Below are 22,803 nucleotides of genomic sequence, written 5' to 3'. Positions count from 1 at the left end.
GGATGTTATTCAAATCTTTCAAGTCGGAACACAATTATGTTCTCTCGACGTTAATATTCAAGTATTCAAGACAATGTAGGCGCACAATAAATACATATTTCTTTTTCCTCTAAAAACTGATTACAATCGAAATGCTCCTACTTAGTTTCTCCTACTTAGCAAGCTCTTCCTTATAGTTGTCGAAACAATCCAATAATCGTATCTCTTCTTCTCATATTGTCCACTTTCGTCTGCAATCTGAGCGTCAATTATAGAGAATTTACTATAGATTAATTACATCGTTCGGTAGAGAAGGGGCCAAAAATCGCGCAACTAATTAAGATCGCTTCGATCAAATCTCGCACTGTCGATCACAACGTTTCGTCGGCCCGCCTTCACGATCCGAATGAAACGCGGAAGACAATTCAGGGCCGTGCGGTGAATGCGATTCCTCGTGGTTCGGGCGTTCCCGGCCGGCATCGGGCAGGATTAGAATATCAATTATCGAAGAAACACGGGCCGGCGGGTTCTAAGAGGTTTCTATTAGGTGCGAGCAGTCTGGCGCAAGGCAGTCAGCCAGCGAAGGCAAGGCAAGGCAAGGCAAGGCCACGGGTTTAAGGTCTTAACAGCTACTAAAGCAAAAGCTCCTTCTGTCTCGCTCTTAAGCACGGAAAACAAGCCGTGTTAGACGAAGGGGTGTATTGAGAGCCGCCATTGGCTATCCAGGCTCCTTTATTGCCGGTTGCCTGGTAACCGGCCTGCCACCAACACACACCGATGGCAACCACCCCTGTGTAACCACCCTGGAACCCGACAGCATCGCGCACACCCTCGCTTAGGAACAGCAACTCGCAACCACCACCACCACCACCACCACCACCACCACCACCGTCGTCTCTCGCTCGCCACCCTCTCCGCGATGCTCCACGAGCGCTCGTACTCGCACAGCCGCGTCACACATACACACACGCATGCACACACAAGCAAGTTTCCTCGACTTCTCGACGAGCCGCGCGCACATATACACACACTCGCGTAAACGACCGGTCGCGAGGAGGACGCGCGATGGAATCTTCGTGTAATCGCCGACTCCGGCAGCGTGTGCGCGCGCGTTCGCGCGCAAGCTCGCACACTCGCCGGTGCGAGCACACGCTTGAAACAACCCCGACGTGTTTCCGAGTGTACGTACGCATGGCGCGAATATATTTAGCGGGGAAACTACCACTGTTTTCGCGCGAGAGGGTGTTTCGAGAGCCGGTTTGCTACTCCCGGTGCCTCTCTCTCTCTCTCTCTCTCTCTCTCTCTCTCGCACTCTCTTACTCCTTTACCGTGTGTATGTGTGTACGCACAAAGTCCGCGCTCCTGGTCCAGAGGCGACCACAAAGTTTTCTCTGATGCCGCCGGATTTCTTCCTTTAATCGCCGATCGGGGGCGGGGGGGGCGGCGGGATACTTTGTCGGGTGATTGTGCACCGCGAGCGGTTACCGCGACGCCACTGCCACCGCCGCCACCGCCTGCAAGATGATCGCGGCGAACGGGGGTGTGGAAATTGGTTGGGGCGAGCACCCGCTCCGCGCCGCTCCGACGCTTGACTTTGTGTTTCGGGTGTATGGTTTCATCGCTTGATGCCTGCCGCGGAGAAACGACCGCCGCCGCGCCGCGCTTCCGAGAGGGAAATATTTCTGGAAGCTGATTTTTGGCGTTAAGCACCCGGGTAGACGGTGGTCAAGGAGGGAACAGTGGGAGACAATTTGGTGGAAAGTGATGGTTGAACTCAGAGTTACTTTCCTTACTTTATAATTATTGTCGTGTTTTATTGGGCTCCTTTCGAATTGAGACAGCGAGACCGTAACGAGATAACTTATGTCAGTTCTTATTATCCAGGTGTACGGTAATCGCAATTATGCGTGGGAGTGGAGATAATGTTTGCTCGAGGTAGTTAACCCTTTGTGGTCGAAGCTATTTTAATTCGAGATCCGAAACATGCTTTCCGATCGACGGTATTGTACGATTTTTTTATTATTATACGATTCGTGCGTACGAAATTGTGCCTGCTGGCAAGTACAGTAATTGCAATTTTGTTAGTTTTTTTTAAGTATAAACGAATCTGATACTGTTACAATTATTTTCAAAAATGGCGTAACAATTTTTGTCTGGCGATTCACGAATGATTACGATAATTCACGAATAATAGAAACATCGCTCTTCGGTTCCTCGAAGAGTTTTCGTAACTATTTAACCCTTTGCTATTCCCCTAACCCCTCGCCATTCGAGTGCAAAGGGTTAAATAGTTACGAAAACTCTTCGAGGAACCGAAGAGCGATGTTTCTATTATTCTTGAATTTTCTAGAGTTTTTATGCAGGTGCCTGCAGGTTCAACAATTGATTCCAATGAAGAACGAGGCATCGTCGTCAAATATTTTAGATAGTCCTCGGTTACAATAAAATTGTTGCTTTTGTAAACAGAGAGAGAGAGAGAGAGAGAGAGAGAGAGAGAGAGAGAGATCTCAAGCGAGATCTTGGAACGCGCAGCGAGAAAAGCGCGATTCTGATTGGTCGTGCAGATCCCACCTCGAAATCCAGGAGTCTCTCACTTATCGAGTAATTACAGATTACTCTAGATTATAAAAAGATAAGAAATTCATAGATCTTTTGGATTTTATATGCAGAAGAGTATAATAAACACTCGAAAGATATTGTATCCGGTATTATTTATTTTTGACGAGCTGCCACAATCATTAGATATTGTAATAAATAATTACTCTGAATTATTATTATCATTATTATTAATTAATATTGCAATAAATAACCTGGTGTTTCCGTTTCCCTAATTGTTTCGTAGCTTCGATGGCTGTACTTTTGAGGGCGGTTTCATCCCTTGCACACCATTTTTGTCACAATTGCAACGAATAAAACTTCGTCGATCATAACAATCTCTTAAAAGAAAAAGACGAGTTACATTAATTGCGTTCCTAGCATTTTATTCCGACTTCAACAAGTGTAATAACATTCATACTTAACAGATTATTATTCGAAACCTCGATCACGAGTCGTACTCGTCGAAACGACCGCAAGATGTTATATTAAACCCGAATCGCAGCAGCTGTGAAAATGCTTCTCATTCTATTTTCAACTTTTCTCAAGCTACCTTCGTTTCCACAAACTTCTCCTCGCGATCGAAGAGCTCGAGAATTTCACGTCCGATGATCGTCCGTCGATCGATCATTTAAACCGTAAATCTCCCGAACGAGATAGTAGTATGTACTCCGCTGCCGAACGGCAACTTCAATGGCCAGATCCTCAAGATATCCCTTGCCAATCAAGAGCAAATCGTCCAATCAACGCCTCCCCGCGACGCCCCGCATTCAATCCAATAAATCATTTGAGCCGTGCTCGAGGCGTGCGAGCCGCCGCGACACCGTCGAATCCGGTCTTAATCTTGCGGGTTCTCCCGTCGAGGAGATTAAAAACAATTGGTTCTGAAGTGGCTGTATGCGCAAATACGACGTGTATCTCTCTCCCTTGGCCTTAGGTCCCGAGGGAGGTCGCGACATCCCACGATATTCGAGGGCACTACGAACGGATTAGATCCAGGACGAATTAGTGAGAGGCGAGAAAGAGACGGAGAAATTACAGCGGGGTGGGCGGGGTGAGGGAGGGACGGGGACGTGTCCTGGACGCACCCCGAACACAGGCGGGCCAGAGGGCAAACGCGTTTCCCCGTTGGTCCCGTAATAGCTAACTGGATTTGATTAATCGATTCGGTTACAGTCGCCTCCTTAGGCCATCGCGACGCTTCCTGTCGCGTCTAATATCGATCATTCTCGCGCGGCCAACGGGTGCCGCGACGACGAAAACAACCGCGCGGTGAATTACGACCGTTTTGCGATCGATCTTAGGCGTTCTTTTCTCCCGTGATCATGCGACAGGAACGCGGTCCCCGCGCGCCGGTCTGCTGTATCTCATTTCCGCGAGAAAAATATTGCTCGGCGAGGCATTCGCTTCCTCCCGAGGGAGAGAATTCAAATTTTGGCGGACCTCTGGAGGGATCGCGGCCGAGGAAGATGTATTAACTTGTTCTCGCTTTGGCCGGGAAAGCGGAAAGCGGGAGAAGCGGACACCGAAGAAGCATCGGCCGGAAGTTCGGGCGTTTATGCCGTGATTCGTTCCGCACGAATTTTCTTCGAGTCGCAGCGATTGTCCGCGGTTTTAGTTGTGAAACAGTGGCGGCTAGATTAGCATCTTTATTTGCACTATGTGCGTAAATATTGGAACGGTGAGAATGTAATTTCGGTTCGCGTTATGGTCGCGTTGACGTTCGTTCTTTAAACCGTTGCACTCGAAGCGATTTTCACCGTAAATCTAAAATAATTTTTCTGACTTCTGGTGTATCCTTTTTGTACGACAAAGTGCACTTCGTGCATATGAAATTGAGTTTTGTGACTTGTATAACGGTTACATTTTTAATTCAGATTTCTGAAGTCTGAACTTTGATAATATAAAAAGTTATCTTGGAACGTGATGCAACTATCTCAGTGGCGCCTCGGTGTCCCCACTCGAGTGCAAAGGGTTAATGTTATAATTTTTTTGTCCTCAGTTTTGGTAGTTGACACGTTTAGATTAATATAGAAACAAATTCCGTGTAGTTTTGTTTACAATTGATAGTTTGCTGTCAATTTTAACATCGAGTGCAAAAATGAACATTTTCGACACATTGTTACTATGGAAACAAATTCAGTTTTGTTTACAACTGATAGTTTTCTGTCAATATTAACATCGAGTGGAAAAATGAACATTTCCGATACATTGTTACTATAGAAACAAATTCAGTTTTGTTTACAACTGATGATTTTCTGTCAATTTTAACATCGAGTGCAAAACTTTAACATTTTCGTCACATTTTACTTTTTTATTTTCATGGAGGCAAGAAAGCGGCCGAGGCTCGTAAAGAGATATGTCGAGTTTATGGCGTCGATTGCTTAAGTTAAAACGCATGTAGTCAGAATTGGTTCAAAAAATATCCTTCCGAAGATTTTTCCCTTAAAGATGACCAACCTTCGATGGTCGACCGTCTAAACTTGACGAAAATCAAAGTCATAATTGAATCGAATCATCACATAATTATACGAGAGATTGCAAAAAGGTGAACCGATTGAAGCTCATTTTTCGTATAGAAAAAATTGACTTTTATTTAACATTGAAATACCGAAATCACTTTCCTGCCAATCCGATAACATTTTCCCCGTCTTTTCGCCTGCTCGTAAATCGTCGTTAAATAAATTCCGTGGCATCTAATAAACGTCAAATAGCACGGAACATCTAATAAACTGCGGCCAGAGCTGACATTAGCTTCCTGACGACTGCCATTTCTTACAAGGGTCATAACCTATCGAACAATGCGAAATTGTGGAGCGTGGAGTCTCGCAACGCGCCGGCAGCTCGGTTTCCCTCGGCTGATTAGCGCCCGCAATTCGCGATCGGGTTCTTCGGGGATCGTGGCGACGGTTCCCGGTAAATAAGCGTACTTAAAAACCCGGGTACAGAAAGCAACGCGCAGCCGGGGTGGCGTAAAGAGGCCTCTCTACGATCTCGAAGAACAATGGATCGCGCGAGTTCCGCGTGTTGTCTTCGAGTCTCCGCGAGCCTCAAATATTTATTTTCCGCGTCGGTCTCTGCCGATGTTTGCCGAAAAAAAACAAGGACCGAGGATCCGGAGAACACCGGAAGAACATATCGGCCGTGCACGGCCGATCTCCTTATCCGCTCTTGTTCCCGTTCTGTTGTTCGATTAACCGTTCGCTTTTGGAACGCGCCCTGATAAATAGAGCGAGAGTCATTTGATAAGCGAACCGAAGAAGACGCGGCTTAGAGCGCAGCGTGTCTAAGAAATGTTGGATAAAATTAAGCCGGCAGCTCGCCTGAATCGGCTGAATGCCACCGACGCTTCCTCATTAAGTTCTTCGTCTTGGCGAGAGCCCCGCGGAAATTCCGCCACCCCCTCGAGGCGCGCGCAGATCGCCGAGGAGCTGATAGAGTGTTTGTAAAATTCTCGCGGACGAGGAAGGCGTTATATTAGTCTCTGCGTGAATTTTTCGTTGGCACGGTATTAGTGTGCTTGCAGTATTTTCGGAGCGTCCGAGATGAAGATGTCATATACTTTTTCTCGCGCCGCTTCTTATTAAGCGTTGCGAATTTATGAACGAGTACCATTCGTCCGCTGAAGAGACATGGATATTCGTTACTTTCTGGGAAATTTGTATAGTATTATTGGCCACGATGAAAATAATTTTTCAATTTAAGTTGTTCGATGATTTTCGCAGTTCTCGTGAGGATATAATAATAATGTTATTATTATAGTAATTATTATTACAGTATAGTATAGTATATTATTATAGTAATATCAAGTTATTATATATATAGTTATTACTTGATATACTATATATATAATATATAATAATATTTTATTATAGTAATATTATTATTTGTTACATTAAACGCGCAGACGAATTATTAGAATATCAATTCATCGTTACAGCGGTACATTTACATTGCTCGAAAACTTGATCTTTATGCGCAGTGAAAATGTTCTATTGCCTCAATTGCAACAAACTGCAGTGATGAAATAAATATGCGTTTCCTTTGTTCACAGTTTCAACGAATAGAAATTAATACATATTTTCAAATGCACCTATTTTTCTTATTTATATATATTTTCTCTTATCAAGTTCTGTCAAAAGTGCACAAAATTTGCAATCTAAGAATTATTATCATTGTTAATGTATCAGCACTATATTCTTCGTCTTATTACTTTTTAATAATCACTGCTAGTGACGACAGTACAGTTACTTCGTTCCGCAACTTGATTTTTATGCAAAGTAAACATTTCTAGCTCAATTGTAATAAACTGGTTCAAAATAAAAATATGTTTCCTTTCTTCATACTTTTAACAGACCGAAACTGATATATATATTCTTGAATTCCATTGATTTTATTATATTTCCTTTTATCCATTTCTGTCACATTTGCGTAAAACCTAAATCGTTATCGTTGTCATCATTGCAAGCACTCTACCTCGTTCTATTACCTTCCAATGAGTGCTATCAATGGCAGCAAAGCCCTCGGTCTTTTCGCACGGAGGAACCATGTCCAAAAAGCAGGAAAGCACAATGAAAACAAGAGCGAGGGGGGTGGGACGCGCGTACCATTGACGGACAACTAAGAACAAACAATGGTTTTTAGAAGGCAGCGTTCGTCATTCTCGCGAGCCGTGTGTCCTCTGCCGTGGCAGAACGTAGCTGCTCGCCTCGAAATTCGCCGGAATTCCCCTTCTTTTCACTCTTTTTTCGGGCTTCTTTGCCTTTTTTCGACGCCCACGCGGTCGGAAAACTAGCTTCGGTCGTATTTCCTCGCGAACTGAGCACCCCGCTTCCCTCTTCACGGCAGAGTAATTTACACTGTGCAACTTTTATTCTCGCCAACTTACAGCATGTTTCTACCGATTGAATGAAACTTCGAATTCACGGAGCTACGCCGACAATTAACACAAAACGGGAACAATTTTCCGTTGCTGCGGGTCCCGTTCAATTGAAATTAACACAATAACATTGCTCTACCTTGCGGTTCCCGACCGACATGGATCGACGAGATTCGTATTTCGTGAACGATCAACGCGAGAGAGAAAGGAGAGAGAGAGAGAGAGAGAGAGAGAGTTCGTGAAATTAGAATTGTCTGAAAGCGACCTTTCCTAACGCGAGCAGATCGTTTCATCGAGTATCTCGATGTTCATATACGTATAATTTCGATCATAGTTTCAAATAATCTTATCTGATCTTTACGATTGCATGTTGAACAAAAACGGTGAAAATAGGGGTTCCGTTCTACTGTCAGAATTTAACGCTTGCAAGTTAGTTAAAAATGCACCTAATTTTCTGCAGCAAGGGTCTTCGTTTTTTCCTGCCCACTGTGCAGTCCTCCGAAAAAATAATGGAACTCGGTTTGCGCGATGTGACAAACTCCAAAGTCTCAGAAATCGTGCAAATACAATAATTTCTCCCTAATTCGCGCTCTGATTGCGCACAAAAATGGACAATTCGAAAAGAGGAGATTCGATTATTCGAGCCTTGCACCTCGTTTCTATAATTGTTGAGAATCGGCAACTATAAAAATGAGCCGCGAGGCTCGGACAATCGTATCTCCTCTTCCCAAATTGTCCATTTTCGTTCACAAGCTGAAGGAAAATTAGAGAGAATTTACTGTAACCATAAGATCAACGTTAGATTCTATAGTCCTTAAAATGTATTTTGCAGTATTACCCGGTTCCTTTTCTATTTAATTTAGTGTTTAAGGTCTCATCGGCTCTCTTAGGCTATTAGAAACCACGTTGGAGGAGTATGAAATTAAATAAAATTATTTGGTCTGCGATTATACCAAATGGTGAAGTTCGACGTCTTTCAGAAAGGCTAACACTCTTTTGCACGAAGCTGCTGTTTGTAGCACTTCTGGGAAATTTGGCAAACGATGTTCTACCCTTTTCTGTCTGTATTTTTCACGGTTGCTCAAAATATGCTCCACAGAGTTTCGAACATTGCAGAGTTCGCATTGTGCACTTATGTGAAATGCAATCGTAAGAATTGTATAACATTTACAGAACTGTATAACATTTTGTATAACAATTGTGTAACTGTATAACAATTACAAGAACTGTATAACATTCACAGTTGCGTGAAATTTTGGTACTGTCTGTGCTTCGATTTAAGACAATCGAACCATTGACACGGGAAACTCCCAGTCGACGTCGGTCATTTCGACGGAAAATTCGATGTATAAAGATTCACGGTTCGATGATACGACATCTTTTTGATACATTCAAACTTCTTCGGTCCGTGGAACATCATCTGCACGTGCTGATTCAACTTTCGAAACACGGTAATTTCTCCCTAATTCGCGCTCAGATTGCGCACAAAAATGTACAATTTGGGAAGAGGCGAACGATTATTCGAGCCTTGCGACTCGTTTTTATAGTTACCGATTGTCAACAACTATGAAAACGAGACGCAAGGCTCGAATAATCGTATATCCTGTTCCCGAATTTAGGGAGAAATTAGGGAGAATTAGGGAGGATTTAGAGAGGAATCACTGTAGCTAGCAACTGGCTCGGAGCTTTTCGCAATCGGCTCGCAACGTCTAGTCGCCCCTTCGACGAGGTTCAACCGAGCACGAGGTGCGTTAAACAGGCGCGCGAGTGTGCACACGCGCTGCCACAGGTGTGGTGCGGGCTAATGTTTAGTCCGGGCATGCAGGCATGCAGCCGTGCAGGCACGCAAGCAGGTAGAGGCAGGCTCTCTCGGGCTGGCGTAGAAATGATTTCCATCGAAGAAGTAGGACGAGCGAGCGAAACGGCGCGGTGCTCGCACGCGTGTGACGTCAGAAATGCGTTTCGGGGTCCAATTAGTCGAAGGACACGTATAATTGGAATTAAGCTCTTAATTAATAGTTAATTAGCCGCCGGTAGTGCCGGCACCAGCCGATTGCCGGCGCAAGCAACAACTGTAGTAACGAGTTAGCCCCGGGGAGAGAGGGTTTCATTGTGGAGCGTGGCGCGCGCGCCACGGAGCCGGTTTCTCGCTCGTTAATTCGAAATTAATTTATAATTGATAATTATTTTCGGGCCACGGGTCCTGCCCGCCCGCTCGCCCAGCCGAGCCTTTCTAAATCGCCGCGCCCTCTGCTCGCTCCGCGCGGAAAATTACCATTTATTCGACGCACGCGCGTCGCTCCGCAACAATTCGCGATACTCGGATTTTGCGGTTCCTCGATTTTCACAAGAAACAACCGGGTAACAAGCGGAAAGATTAGATTTGTATTCGTTGCGCTTCGGGATGAATTAAGATGGCAACGCTCGAAGTTGTCTCGACATTTTTTCCGGCATAAATAGATCGCGGATGTTCACGCAAATTCCTGCTTTTTTTCGCAGGGTTTTTTGTAGAACGCCGAATAAGCGAGAATATTTCCTTCCTCCAGCGGCAAATTTCTTTAGATTGAAATGAAAGGGACGATCTATTCGTTCTAAATTATTCCTTATATCTCTGTGGAACTTTGAAGTCGCTTACCGATTTATTACGTTTCTTGATCTAATTTCATTTTTAGCCGGAACATGGTAAAAATATCCTGTTCTCTTCCAACCGTTAGTTCAAACGTCTGGGAAATATCAGTTTTTACTTAAATTGTGAATTCGTTGTTAAATTACTGCAATAGCTCATGTTTGCTGGTTACGATTGGTACAAATTTGTTGTATAAAATGTTCGGGATTTAGATCATTAATGTAATAATAATTTAATGATCTAAAAAGTTAGATCGTTAATACAATAATAATTTCATGATCTGAAAATTTAGATCGTTAATACAACAATAATTTAATGATTTAAAAATTTAGATCGTTAATACAATAATAATTTAATGATTTAAAAAGTTAGATCGTTAATACAATAATAATTTGATGATCTAGAAATTTAGATCCTTAATACAATAATAATTTAGTAATCTAAAAATTTAGATCTTTAATACAATAATAATTTAATGATCTAAAAATTTAGATCGTTAATACAATAATAATTTAATGATCTAAAAATTTAGATCGTTAATACAACAATAATTTAATGATTTAAAAATTTAGATCGTGAATACAACAATAATTTAATGATCTAAAAATTTAGATCATTAATACAATAATAATTTCATAATCTAAAAATTTAGGTCGTTAATACAATAATAATTTAATGATCTAAAAATTTAAATCGTTAATACAACAATAATTTAATGGTTTAAAAATTTTGATCATTAATACAATAATAATTTAATGATCTAAAAATTTAAATCATTAATACAATAATAATTTAATAATCTAAAAATTTAGATCGTGAATACAATAATAATTTAATGATCCAAAAATCTAGATCATTAATATAAATTGCATTCTGGTATTCCACAAATTCGCTCATGGCATGAGCGCATCGAGTTCCGCAGTCTGGTCATGAAATCAAAATATTAAATTGATTCTTGCCTTAGAATGAACAAGAAACGAGCAAGAATGTGAAAAGATCTCTTTCTTATGATGTAACCCAAACGATCGCCGAGAAGAGAAACAGACTCCTCAGTTGGAAATCCTAGCAGAGCCGCGATGCCAAGAACGCCGTGGCAGATAGATTTTCTTTCAATGTTTCCGCGCTGTTTGAGACTACTCTCTCGAACCAGAGGTCGATGGACTGCCATCGGTAATAAATATTCCAGCCATTTTCTCCGAGATGTCGAATAACAAATCTGCTCAGCGATGGCCCGCCCGTAATGCGAAAATTGTAGCCTGTTAACTATCGGATGGCAGTCGTCTTGCCTAATTCATAATTTTCTAACAGCTAGCTACGTTAGCTCGCTGTTAAATAGCCGATAAACCGCTTTGCTATTTACAAAGAAATAAAAAGAAATTGCTAAAAAATATTCTTATCGAAATCTCGCAGGCGCTGTCAAACAGATTCGACGTGGCGAAACACGATTTAAAGCCTCGAAATGGCCGCTTGAAATTGGCAAAGCTTGCACGCAGAGAATCCTCCTTCCGTATTCAATTAAAAATAATATAATTGCGCCGGTCGCATCGATCGCGTATCCTCGTATCCTCTCGGTTAGCAGTTTAATTATTATCATTCTGGTGTTATAAACGCGACGATAACGAACGCCAACGCGCGGAGAAAGGAACGCGAGAAAAATAGAAAATACCGTCGCTAATAAATATTGGGAAGGGAACGAGGCGACGACGCCCGCATCGCTAGGCAATAAACGGAAACACGTTGCAACCGCGCTGTTTTACGGAAACCTTTTTTTTGTAGCGATGCGTGAACATAGTGATCGCACAGACCGAGCGTCTAACGCTAGGTTAAATCCGTTTCATTTGCGTTAAAAAGGCCTGCGATAAACATATCGGCTAGCTAAATATTCCGGGGACAAACGAGCCCCGGTTCGATCGATCGCTAACTTCCCGAAAAAATATGTTTAATTGGAATTAAATGGAAGAGAGGATTGATGAGGCGAAAACGCGTGGATCCGGCCAGCATAATTTGCGTGGGATGTACGCGTGGTCTCGATTCATTGGCAAGTCAGGTATAATGGGTAATTTGATCCGCGAGGTGTTTGAGCGGCCCGAACAAAGCGGCGTGTGTAATTATCAATTACAGCCAGTGCTATGAAATAATGAGCTGCCTGCCCGATGGAGCGTTGCCGGCCGTCAGCGACGGATTTTTGCGCGAAAGAGGATACGCCCCTGCATAATATTCTATTATTTCACCTGCGTTGGCTTTCTCGGAGTACAACTGAAATGGAGCCCGATAGAAAATGAAGGGAAAAAATTCGGCCGCCGATGAAAACTGAAATAAAATGAACTCGGAACACCAATTTGTACTTCCACCGGCTATCGTTAATCGAAAGATTGTGCGTGGCGATCCGAACGTTGGTGCTCGTTAGAAAATTTTGAGGATACTTTTATCCGCTGGCCGAGTAATTGTTTTGCTGATCGCGTCCAATATAGCCGCGGGAGGCAACTATGGAAGATGTTATAGAGATTATAAATGAATCGAACCGTTTTTGAATTTGATTAGAGATCAACTCAAATTAGAGATCAACAATTGATCAAATCCATTTGGTAACAAGTTACGAACGCACTGCGCACTGGCGCGTCGAATATTTGTATATTTTATAAAAGCGCAAGGATCGAGTTGTTCATTTCGCGATGGAAAGTGAAGATTTCTCGATAACAAATAATTGTGGTAACATCGTTAACCCGAGAAAGATAACCTACGTCGCAGAGGCGCCTGCGAAGACTGTTGATTTTTGTTAATTTTTCATAGAGGTCTAGTGATTTAAGTTTAAAATTACTTAAAATATAAAAAAATATAATATAAATGCATTTTATTTTTACAATAATGCCAAACCTTTAAAATGACTAGATTAACTTAAATAAATATCCATTGTTAGTATAAAATTGACGCCTTAGAAAAGCATGCGCCTCTGAAGCGTATGGTTATCTTTTACGTACGTTGTCATATGGTTATCTTTCTAGGGTTAATAAGAACTTGAAGCGAGTTTTAATGAAATTTGTAACCAGCGGTATTTGTGCCGCTTGCGCTATAATAACGAGTCAGATTTATGGCAAAGGTTTCGTAAATAATTTGCTAGATATAAATGTTATTCATTTTTCTTCTAAATTGAAACAAAATTTGATTCTTCCGTTGATAATGTCTACAGGAATGAAAGTAAATTAGGATATACAAGAAATAATTCTTATTATAGATAATAATCTTCTTACTTGTCCCGTTATAATTCAGAACATTATCGCTAATTAACCTACAGTCGGCCACAAAAATATTCGGATCATTATATTTATATCTGTATTGATCTTCATGTTGAATATATTTCAACTAAATGTACAACATAGTGCAAAAATGTATTATGATATGATAGAGCATAATATTTTCACAAAAATGTTCGGACATCGAATAATAATTAATAATATCGGATAATAAGTAATTGATGCAATAATTTTTAACGATTTTGCTAAAATATAGTAGAATATATGTAACTAAAGATTATTATTACTTATTGAATAATAAGTAATTGATGTAATAATCGTTAACGATTTTGCTAAAATATAGTAGAATATATTTAGCTAAAATACAGAACATAAAGATTATTATTACTTATTGAATAATAAATAATTGTTGTAATAATCGTTAACGATTTTGCTAAAATATAGTAGAATATATTTAGCTAAAATACAGAACATAAAGATTATTATTACTTATTGAATAATAAGTAATTGTTGTGATAATCGTTAACGATTTTGCTAAAATATAGCAGAATATATTTAGCTAAAATACGAAACATAAAGATCAAAGTTATACAAGAGTCCGATCGTTTCCGTAGCTGCGAAATAATTCATAACGAGCGAGATTAATATGACTAATTTAAAAAAATCCACCAAATCCTACCACCTTCGCGTATTTTCTGTTAATAAAATAAACAATAAAATAGCATTCGTTCGACACTGAAGTTCAAGGAACACACTGCTGCACGCTATAAATATCCTCGCAAAGACGTTGCCTCGCAAAGAATAGCTATTCTGATCGTAAAATTAAATCCTCGCGCAGGATGCATAAGAGAACCACTAACGCGGACTGTTCTGTTGCAGGAGTGGGGCACAACATAGATTCAGGAAAGGATTTCACGGTCGACGGTCTCTCCGGTTTCAGCAAAAAGAAGAAGAAGAAGCGCCGTCATAGGTGAGTATCTCACACGAACTTCAACCGTGAGATTTCCCGTGACTGTTCCCGCTGCGCCGCGCGTTCCTTCTGCCTTCGAAGCACGCGACCAAGCGCCGCCATTAGCACCCAGCTCGCGCCATTCCATAAAGAGATACAACGCCCAAGTCAGCGCGACGGACGCGCGAGCAAATGATTGATAACCGTTCTCTAGAATCCCGTCATCGTTATTCTCTTGATCGTCGATAATAATCGCGAGTCACTTTCTTCCGAATAATGAACGTCTTTTTGCACCCACGCATGTCTGCGCAGAGTATGGCACGCGACTGTCATCGCTACATTCCATCTTATCCTGTTCCGGTGATCCGACAGAAAAATGTCGTGCGAACGTTAACGAAGAAATTTTCAATCGTTTAACTCTTTGGGACACGGCGGGATTCAAAACGTCCCATCTTTTTGATGCACGGTAATGCATGGTGGGACATTTTTTAATTCACCTTGGAATATTGCAATAGATGCATTCATGAACCTAATGTGGCACGGTTGGACTATTTGAGTCTCAGCCTGTAACAAGAAATTGAATTGAATTGTTATTATTTCTTTATGTTTTTATATTTTATGCGATTCCTTTGTTAACACTAGATTTGCGAAATACGTCAAAATGACGGGTCAATAATTTTTTAATTTACGATTATTCATATCGCGAAGATATGCTATTTATTCTATTAGTTCTGTTGTTTATTTTACTTATTATATTAGATATTTATATAATTTATGTACGTTACTCGCGGCAAATGTTACAATAACGCTCGTTCAAAATCAGAATAAATGTCCTATTGTTACTTTAATAAATTAGTGTAAAACAGATGTCTTTTGTGCTCCGTAAATCTAGTGTCAATAAAAATATACTAATTTTCTTTAATTTAAAACGCGATACAATCTCTATATAACAAGGATCTATTTCATTTTCTGAAATTCTGTGCCCCAAAGAGTTGAATTAGAAGAGAGAAGACTATGAGAGAAACTATTACCAATAACTTATTGTAAATAAGTAATAGCTTATTGTAAATAAGTTATTGGTAACACCAATAACACATTGTAAAAGCTATTGTTCGATGGATCACCGTAACCTCGAAGCGAACCTGGATTTTATAAATATCGAAAAGTACTTCACGTTCAATTATACATTCTGAACAACGATCTACAGCGCGTAGAACGTTAAGATTACCGGATATACTTGGCAAACCGTGGCGACAGTTACGTGCTACAGCCTGTGTGTATCATTTCAGACTTTTCATCGTGTAATCGCCGAGTCGACTGGTAACGAGTTTTCAGCTATTTTGAAGTGACAGACAATCCGAACGCAATCACGGCTCGCCAATAATTGCGTGCCAGACGGGCGGACCTCGGCTCGAATGATCGTTAAAAATATAATTATCCCGTTCGAATCGATTCGATCGGGTGTTTCGATTCGCCGTTCGCGGGACTTAAGATACATTTTTACTTAACGTTTTGGACAAACGAGTACCTGCAAAATTATCGATCTCGATCGAGCTCAATCGATACGAAGACACTTCGGTCAGTCCAATTTGTTTTCTATGCTCATCGAGAAGACTATCCATGATCTTTACTGAATTAATTTTGTTCTAATTAAGCCAGATATCCAGAGATATTCGATGAAAATACTCGCGAGTGTCCCAAATCCTTCGAGTAAAGTCTCGGTATGCGAACGATATAAGTTCTGTCGGTTGATCCACGAGTGTATGCTAGGTTTAAGGGAAAAACTGTAATGGCATATAACTAGGTTCATACGGTTGTTGCTCCAGGACGATCTTCACGTCGCAACAGCTGGAGGAGCTGGAGGCAGCGTTCAAAGAGGCCCATTATCCTGACGTCTATGCTCGCGAGATGCTCAGTCTCCGAACCGATCTGCCCGAAGACAGGATACAGGTGAGCGAAAATCAAAAGACCTATGAAACCCGACCTCGCGACCTACGAATCAGAGAGGCCCGATACCCTCCACCTCCACCACCACCACCACCGCCGCCACCATCGCCTTGTGAAATTCGCAACTCAGAGGTATCGTGTTTCCCCGCTCACGAACCCCCGTGAACCGATCGAACCAGTCAAAGGATACTTTCTTCGTTTCCCTCCCCCTCCATTCACGGCCCCGCCAATTCGTTCAATGGGGTCGTCGAACTTATTAGTCCGTCTAATCGGAACCGCGAATCATTTATCGAGACGCGATACAGAAATACGTCGCCGAAATTGGCAGCGAGCAAACGCGTTGCCATCAAATTCGTGCGTTTCGTACAATATTTGGCATTTTTCTTCGGTGGCTGTTTGTACCAGGCTTGTTATATATTACTTTGTTACTACGTGTTATTTGTGATTTATTTATTCGGCTGTTCATATAATCGAGTGGAGGAGTGTTGATAATTTTTAATATAATTGATGATATATGAATTGATGATATTGAATATAGTTGATAATTTATAATATAGAATATTCGTAGAAGACCGGGGCTGGAGATTACACGGGTAAAGAGTTACATTGAAATTTTCGATCGATCAACGTTGCTGTCGGAATTTCGCGAAGAAACAAATGCCCGCGTTGACTGTCATGACAATGTGTGAAATGTCACGTTAAACGTGCCACGGGAAACACTAAACGCCACGCGTATGTATTAATTGCGACAGTAATTATTCAGGCTAAATACCTTGCTATTTTGTTCCATCGAGAGCTCGTTTTTATTCTTCGGTTCAAGCATAAAAAGTATAATTTTTGTTCAACTTGAAGGATGTATGTTTTCTATATTTTTAATTCATTTAAGGATTATATTATTATATTATATTATTACTTATTGCGATAGCAATTATTCAGACCAAATACATTGTTATTTCGCTTGATCGAGATTTCATTTTTATTCTTTAGTTAGTTCAAGCTTGAAAGGTATAGTTTTTGTTAAAGTTAGAGGGTGTCCATTCTATATTTTTTTATTATCGTTATACTATATTATTATTAATTGTGACGGCAATTATTCAAACTAAATACCTGGTTATTTCGCTTGATCGAGACTTTATTTTTATTTTTTAGTTAGTTCAAGCATAAAAGGCATAATTTTGAATAAAGTTGGAGGATGTATGTTCTATATTTTTAAATCATATAAGGATTATATTATTATATTATATTATTATTTATTGCGATAGCAATTATTCAGACTAAATACTCGAGACTTTATTTTTATTCTTTAATTAGTTCAAGCTTGAAAGATATAATTTTTGTTAAAGTTAGAGAGAGTCTATTCTATATTTTTAAATATCATGTAAGGATTGTATTATTGTTATATTATATGATTAATAATCGTAACAGCAATTATTCAGACTAAATACCTTGTTACTTCGTTTCATCGAGACCTCATTTTTATTCGTTAGTTAGTTCAAGCATAAAAGGTATAATTTTGGATAAAGTTAGAAAATGTCTGCTTTACATTTTTAAATCACATAAGGATCGAGTCTAAGACTGTCTCGATACTATCTAAATATCGAACATATATTATCTGTGATAATTTGAGAATAATTTCTAACAAAATATTGACAAATAACAATATATTTATTACTCGCAACATTTGATCCCTTTCAACAGTTACACTGTCTCCATTCACGTGAAATCATTTCAGACAATTCTATAGACAACAAGTATTAATACTAAGACTTTTATGAAAATGTCAGCAGCCATCCATTTACATTCAATTATACGATTAAAACGCGTTAAAGTATCAACGAACATCTCGCGCGACGAACTATTCGGACAAATTCGAACAAAAAAAATGCAGAAACTGAGTAGCTCGTACCGAATTGAATCGATTAGTTTACGTATCGAAAGAGTCGAGCAGCAGCGGCAGCACAGCAGCCGGCGCAATTGAGAGTGCTCGCGTAATTTAACGCTCGCGTTCCGCTGTTTATGACGAAAATATGGATTGAAGAATGGAAGGCCAGAGTGGTACGCAACCGCGTACGGCTCTTGCAGTTTGTTAAATTCATTTCCCGGCGAATCGTAATGGCGGAGAGCAGATCGCGCGGTAGACACGATTAAATGGGTCCATTTTCCGCGGTAAATCGCGTCGCGCGCGTTCGAAAATGCTTGTTTGCGAATGACGGGACAGCGTTCGCCTATTAAACAAACGGCCGCACAATGCGATTCCTTCCGCGTGTCGGTTCGCCGGGAATCGTCGGGCGCGCGAATTCTCGAAGAAGGATTCTGCATAACGCGAACAAAAATGCCGGACTGATTTTCTCGCCGCGCTGAAGCCTTTGTTACGGCGAATAGTCGGCGGACATTTTGCCGAGGCAGGCTCTGCCTCGAAACGCATAATTCGCTATTAAACCCCGCAATCCGCCGTTATGTCCCCGCCCGCCCCCCTAGCCACCGTCTGCCCCCGGCCGGCCGGTAATTCCGCCCGTTAACGAGAATTAACAACGTTACACGCTCTTTTCACGACGATCGCCGGGCTACATAAATCCATCGGAAATATAAAGCTTCGATATATTCCGGCGCAATTAAAGCGCCCGTTGTTCTGTCGCCGATAACGCCGTTCGAAAATTATATTAACGAGGGATGCTTTTTGCAAACAGATTTAACGGCCGCCGGTTCGTCAAACGGAATTATTATCAATTAGCGAGCGGACGGCTCTAGTTACGTTTCCGCGAAATTATGCGGCGGCAATACAATGAATTATTTGACGCGCCGCGCCCCCTTTCAATCCGGATAATATTATGATCTGATGACCGAAGAATGCGATAATGATGTCGCCGCGACACGCCGCTTCGCGCGTCCTTCCGCTTATAATCTTGTCACCGCCGCGCGATTTCAAGGAAACGCCGGAGACGTTTCCCGCTCGATTCGACGATACTCTCTCCGTTCTCCGTCGTGTTTGCCGGCGGATCCGAAACGTGAAAAACGCTGCTCCGATTTTTCCTTGGAACGATAGCTTCCTCCAGATTCCTCCGATTCCTTCAGAAACGATAGCTCGCAGCAAGATCCTGCTAATTGCTAGCCGTTTCCGCGCGACGAGTCGGCCGCAGGCTCGCTCGATTCCGCAGCGATATCGCGCAGAATTATCGACAGCGTCGTGCAAAGCGACGAAAGAACAGTCGCACATGAAAGGGGTAGGGGGTAGGGGTACGCCGGTGGCACATTGTTGGGGGTGGAGAGTGGCAGGACCAAAAGGCGCGACCATAAAAGGGAGAATTTTCCCGGCTGACGGTTAGTTACCGCGGACCGGTGGAGTACTAGCCTGAGATAGGTTTCCGCATGGCGGACCCGGGACAAGCTTCCCCCTCGCCCCGTTTCAACCCCCGTTCCTTTTCCTCTCATCGCGATTCACCCTTCAGCCCCCGCCGCCGGCCACGCTCCCTCTCTCTCTCTCTCTCTCTCTTTTTCTCTCTCTTTACGTCTCTCTCCTTCCGGGTTTCACGCCCGTGTGTCGCTCGAACGACATGTGTGCGGTCCGAGGCCTCGCATATTGAGATCGTCTGCGGAGAAAAATCGCTAGTAGACGCGGAATAACAGGGCCAGAGAGATAGATGGATTAATTCGTCGCCCGTGGCTCTGGAAGTTCGTTTGCGATGTAAAATAGGAAATTTGGGTCGATAGCGACGCGGCGCGAGGGACGTTTGAGCGTACGCGGAGAACGTGGACGAGCGGGTGCGCGGAGGAATTGGAAAGAGGATCGACGGATTCGCTGATTCCGATTGTCCGGCGATCTTTATGCGACTGCCAGTTTTGTAGATCGTTTCATTTAGATCACTTTAACCTGTCGAATCTCTGAACATTTTCTGATTTCTCTCACGAATCTGAGAAATCCGCGGTCTTAGAAAACGTAGACGGGAGCAGCTGAATTACTAAATCAGCATGTTGATTGAACCTATGGCGAGAAAGAACTATACTTATAGCTTTATTAACACTTTAATGGCCGCTCACACATGTGTGTGATGCTTTAGTAATTATCACACGAAGGAAAAATATTAAATTTGTTGCGTTAAATGTGTTGTTATTGTTGCTTTGTTTTGTTTTACGCGTATGTTCGCAGATGTTGAATTATTTCACGAATTTACATAAATATTGCCGGCCCCTGGCGATGTTTGACTGCGTAGACGTGCGCCTATTAAAGTGTTAATGGCATCAGTTGATTGTAAATTGTGTTCGATGGCTAGTTCAGCAACGTATCTGGTAGAAGAAAAATATTCGCAGCGCTGTCAGCGATACTAATAGCGCTAATAAGACGAAGGAGAGTTGGAGAAAGCTTTAATCTCGCCGGAGCAGGACTACGCGACATCGCATACTTAAGAACAACAATTAGTTATTACAAGAAAATCCGAATATTTCAAACGGAAGACGCGCAGGCTCGAATGAGCAAAATAAACACCGAAGAACAGTAAACAATAACAAGTGACTGTAAAAGTTAAAAAAGAATAATCCTACTGCAGCAACGTCTCTCTCATTGACGCTCAGATTATCCACAAAAATGGAAAGAGGACAACAATTGGAACAATTTGGGAAGTGGAGATACGATTGATTTGAATCCTGCGCCTCGTTTTCATAATTACCGATTCTCAACAACTATAAAAACGAGGCGCGCAAGAAGACTTGAATAATCGTATCCTCTCCTCCGAAATTGTCCGTTTTCGTGCAGAATTTAAGCGTCAATTAGAGAGAATTTACTGTATCGCGTCCGGACGTCGAGAAAGCGCGAAACGAAGACATCCGAGCCAACCCCTAATCAATGCGTAGAAGCGTGGACACGTGGGGGTGGCCGGGCACTAAAACAGTCGCGCGTTTCCGTCCATGAATGACCAGCTCGCTCGCACACAGGCCGCTGATTATATTTTGATATAATTCGAGGGTGGTGAAAGGGGTTTCAGGGTGGAAGTGGGCCGCGAAGCAAAGGTGGTAAAGGAACCGCTAGAGGAAGCGACACCAGGGGTGGCGAAGAAACGACGGGAACGGGAGCGACGAAGACCGGTCCGTGTTATAGGTAGAGGAACGTGGCGGTGGAAAAAAGACGGAGCGTGAACGAGCGATGGTGGGAGGGAGGCAGAGAAAGAGAGAAAGAGAGAGAGAGAGAGAGAAAGAGAAACGAACGAAAGAGGGACGTATGGAGGAAGGGGTAAGGGCGTTCGGTTGAGTCGCGCTTCACGGGGTTGTTGAAGGTTCGTGGCTGAAGCGTACAGGCGCGTACACGCGACGCTGTAGAGGGAGAGAGAAAGAACGAGCGAGAGGGGAGAGAGATCGGAAGAGAGAGAGAGAGACAGAGAGGGAGTGAGAGAGAGAGAGAGAGAGAGAGAGAGAGAGAGAGAGATTGAGAGAGTGTAGCGGCGGCGTGAAACGACAAAGCGGCCATTGCAGGATGGGTGCGGTCCCGCGGGCCAATGAGAGAGACGAGTCGCGGACCGGTCGGCCAATCAGGCCGCGCCTTCCACCCGTCTTTTGTTTCTAAATTTGCGCGCGCGGCGGGGACACAATATAACGAGCGCGGGGCGAAAAGAGGGGTTGGTAATCGTTAACGGTGATATTTTTGTGTGGGAGTGCCGGCTTTCTTCGTCTTTTCTCTACCTCTTCTTTCAACTCCCACTCCCCTTGACTCCCATGCCTTCCTTCTCCGACCGCCTCGTCACTCTCCCACCTTGTCCTCCTCCTCTACCTACTCCTCTCTGCCTTCTCTTCCTCCTCCTCCTCCTCCACCTCCTCCTATATCCCTCCACCACTCCTTCGCCCTTCTTCGTCGTCTCTGTCCGATTCGTTCCGCCGTGAATCTCCTTCCGCTTCTCGATCTGGCCTCCGTCTCACCATAGAGCTTTCTTCGTTCTTGCTCCGTTTCAGCCTGCGCGCCCCCGAACCGCCGCCGCCGCCGCCGTTGCCGCCGATTCAACCCCCTATTTCTTTTCTAATTTCTTTGTAGCCCTTTCTGCCGCTTGTTCCACACGCTTTTCCCATTGTTTTGTTTGGCGCGCGCACGCCCGCGCTGCTCGCAGACCCCACAGCCATCAAGGCCGCCGGGCCGGCCAGTTTTCATATCGATTAGAGGCATTTTGAGGTGGTTGATGCGCTCCCCGAGCGCACCCACGGCCAGATTATCGGCCGCCGTCTTTGAGATTCGTCGCCCGTGATCAGAGATTATGCACGGACACGATTCTCTCCGAGGATCGTTCCGCTAACGGCGCCGCGCCCGTCCGCGGTCTTCCAGAAATTTTGGACATCCTCGGCGCGGTTCTGTTCGCTTACCGTGCGAACATTCTGTTTCTGCTCGTTAACTTTAATGGACGACTTCCGTTTCGTTGCTCCGCACTGTAAAAAGCTGCCGAGAACGTTACGAACCGGCTGCGGATTTTCATGGATCGACGGTCTATAGAAAGAGATTCTCAGGAGTGTGCGAGAATTTCATTTTGTTCGGAGAACCTCGAGCTCTTCGTTTACAGTGGAAATTAATTCCTGGATCGATTTAGCAGACGATTTATTCGCAAGA

At 42.8% G+C, this 22,803-nt stretch overlaps 1 protein-coding gene across 3 annotated transcripts in view; it reads left to right on the top strand.

Moving 5' to 3' along the window:
- Positions 1 to 22,803, top strand: part of LOC117227839 (uncharacterized) — a 130,945-nt gene that overhangs the window by 69,035 nt on the left and 39,107 nt on the right. For 2 of the 3 annotated variants that reach the window (XM_076524102.1, XM_076524104.1), the window contains exons 3-4: positions 14,210 to 14,300; positions 16,100 to 16,229. In XM_076524102.1, the coding sequence (XP_076380217.1) occupies positions 14,210 to 14,300; positions 16,100 to 16,229 (221 nt within the window). The remainder of the gene's footprint in view (positions 1 to 14,209; positions 14,301 to 16,099; positions 16,230 to 22,803) is intronic. The other variant, XM_076524103.1, reaches the window with a different exon arrangement.

The sequence above is a fragment of the Megalopta genalis genome, chromosome 8 (assembly GCF_051020955.1).
Source record: "Megalopta genalis isolate 19385.01 chromosome 8, iyMegGena1_principal, whole genome shotgun sequence".
Taxonomy (NCBI): domain Eukaryota; kingdom Metazoa; phylum Arthropoda; class Insecta; order Hymenoptera; family Halictidae; genus Megalopta; species Megalopta genalis.
Note: the sequence above shows the minus strand (reverse complement) of the source record. Positions and strands in the feature narration are given on the sequence as shown.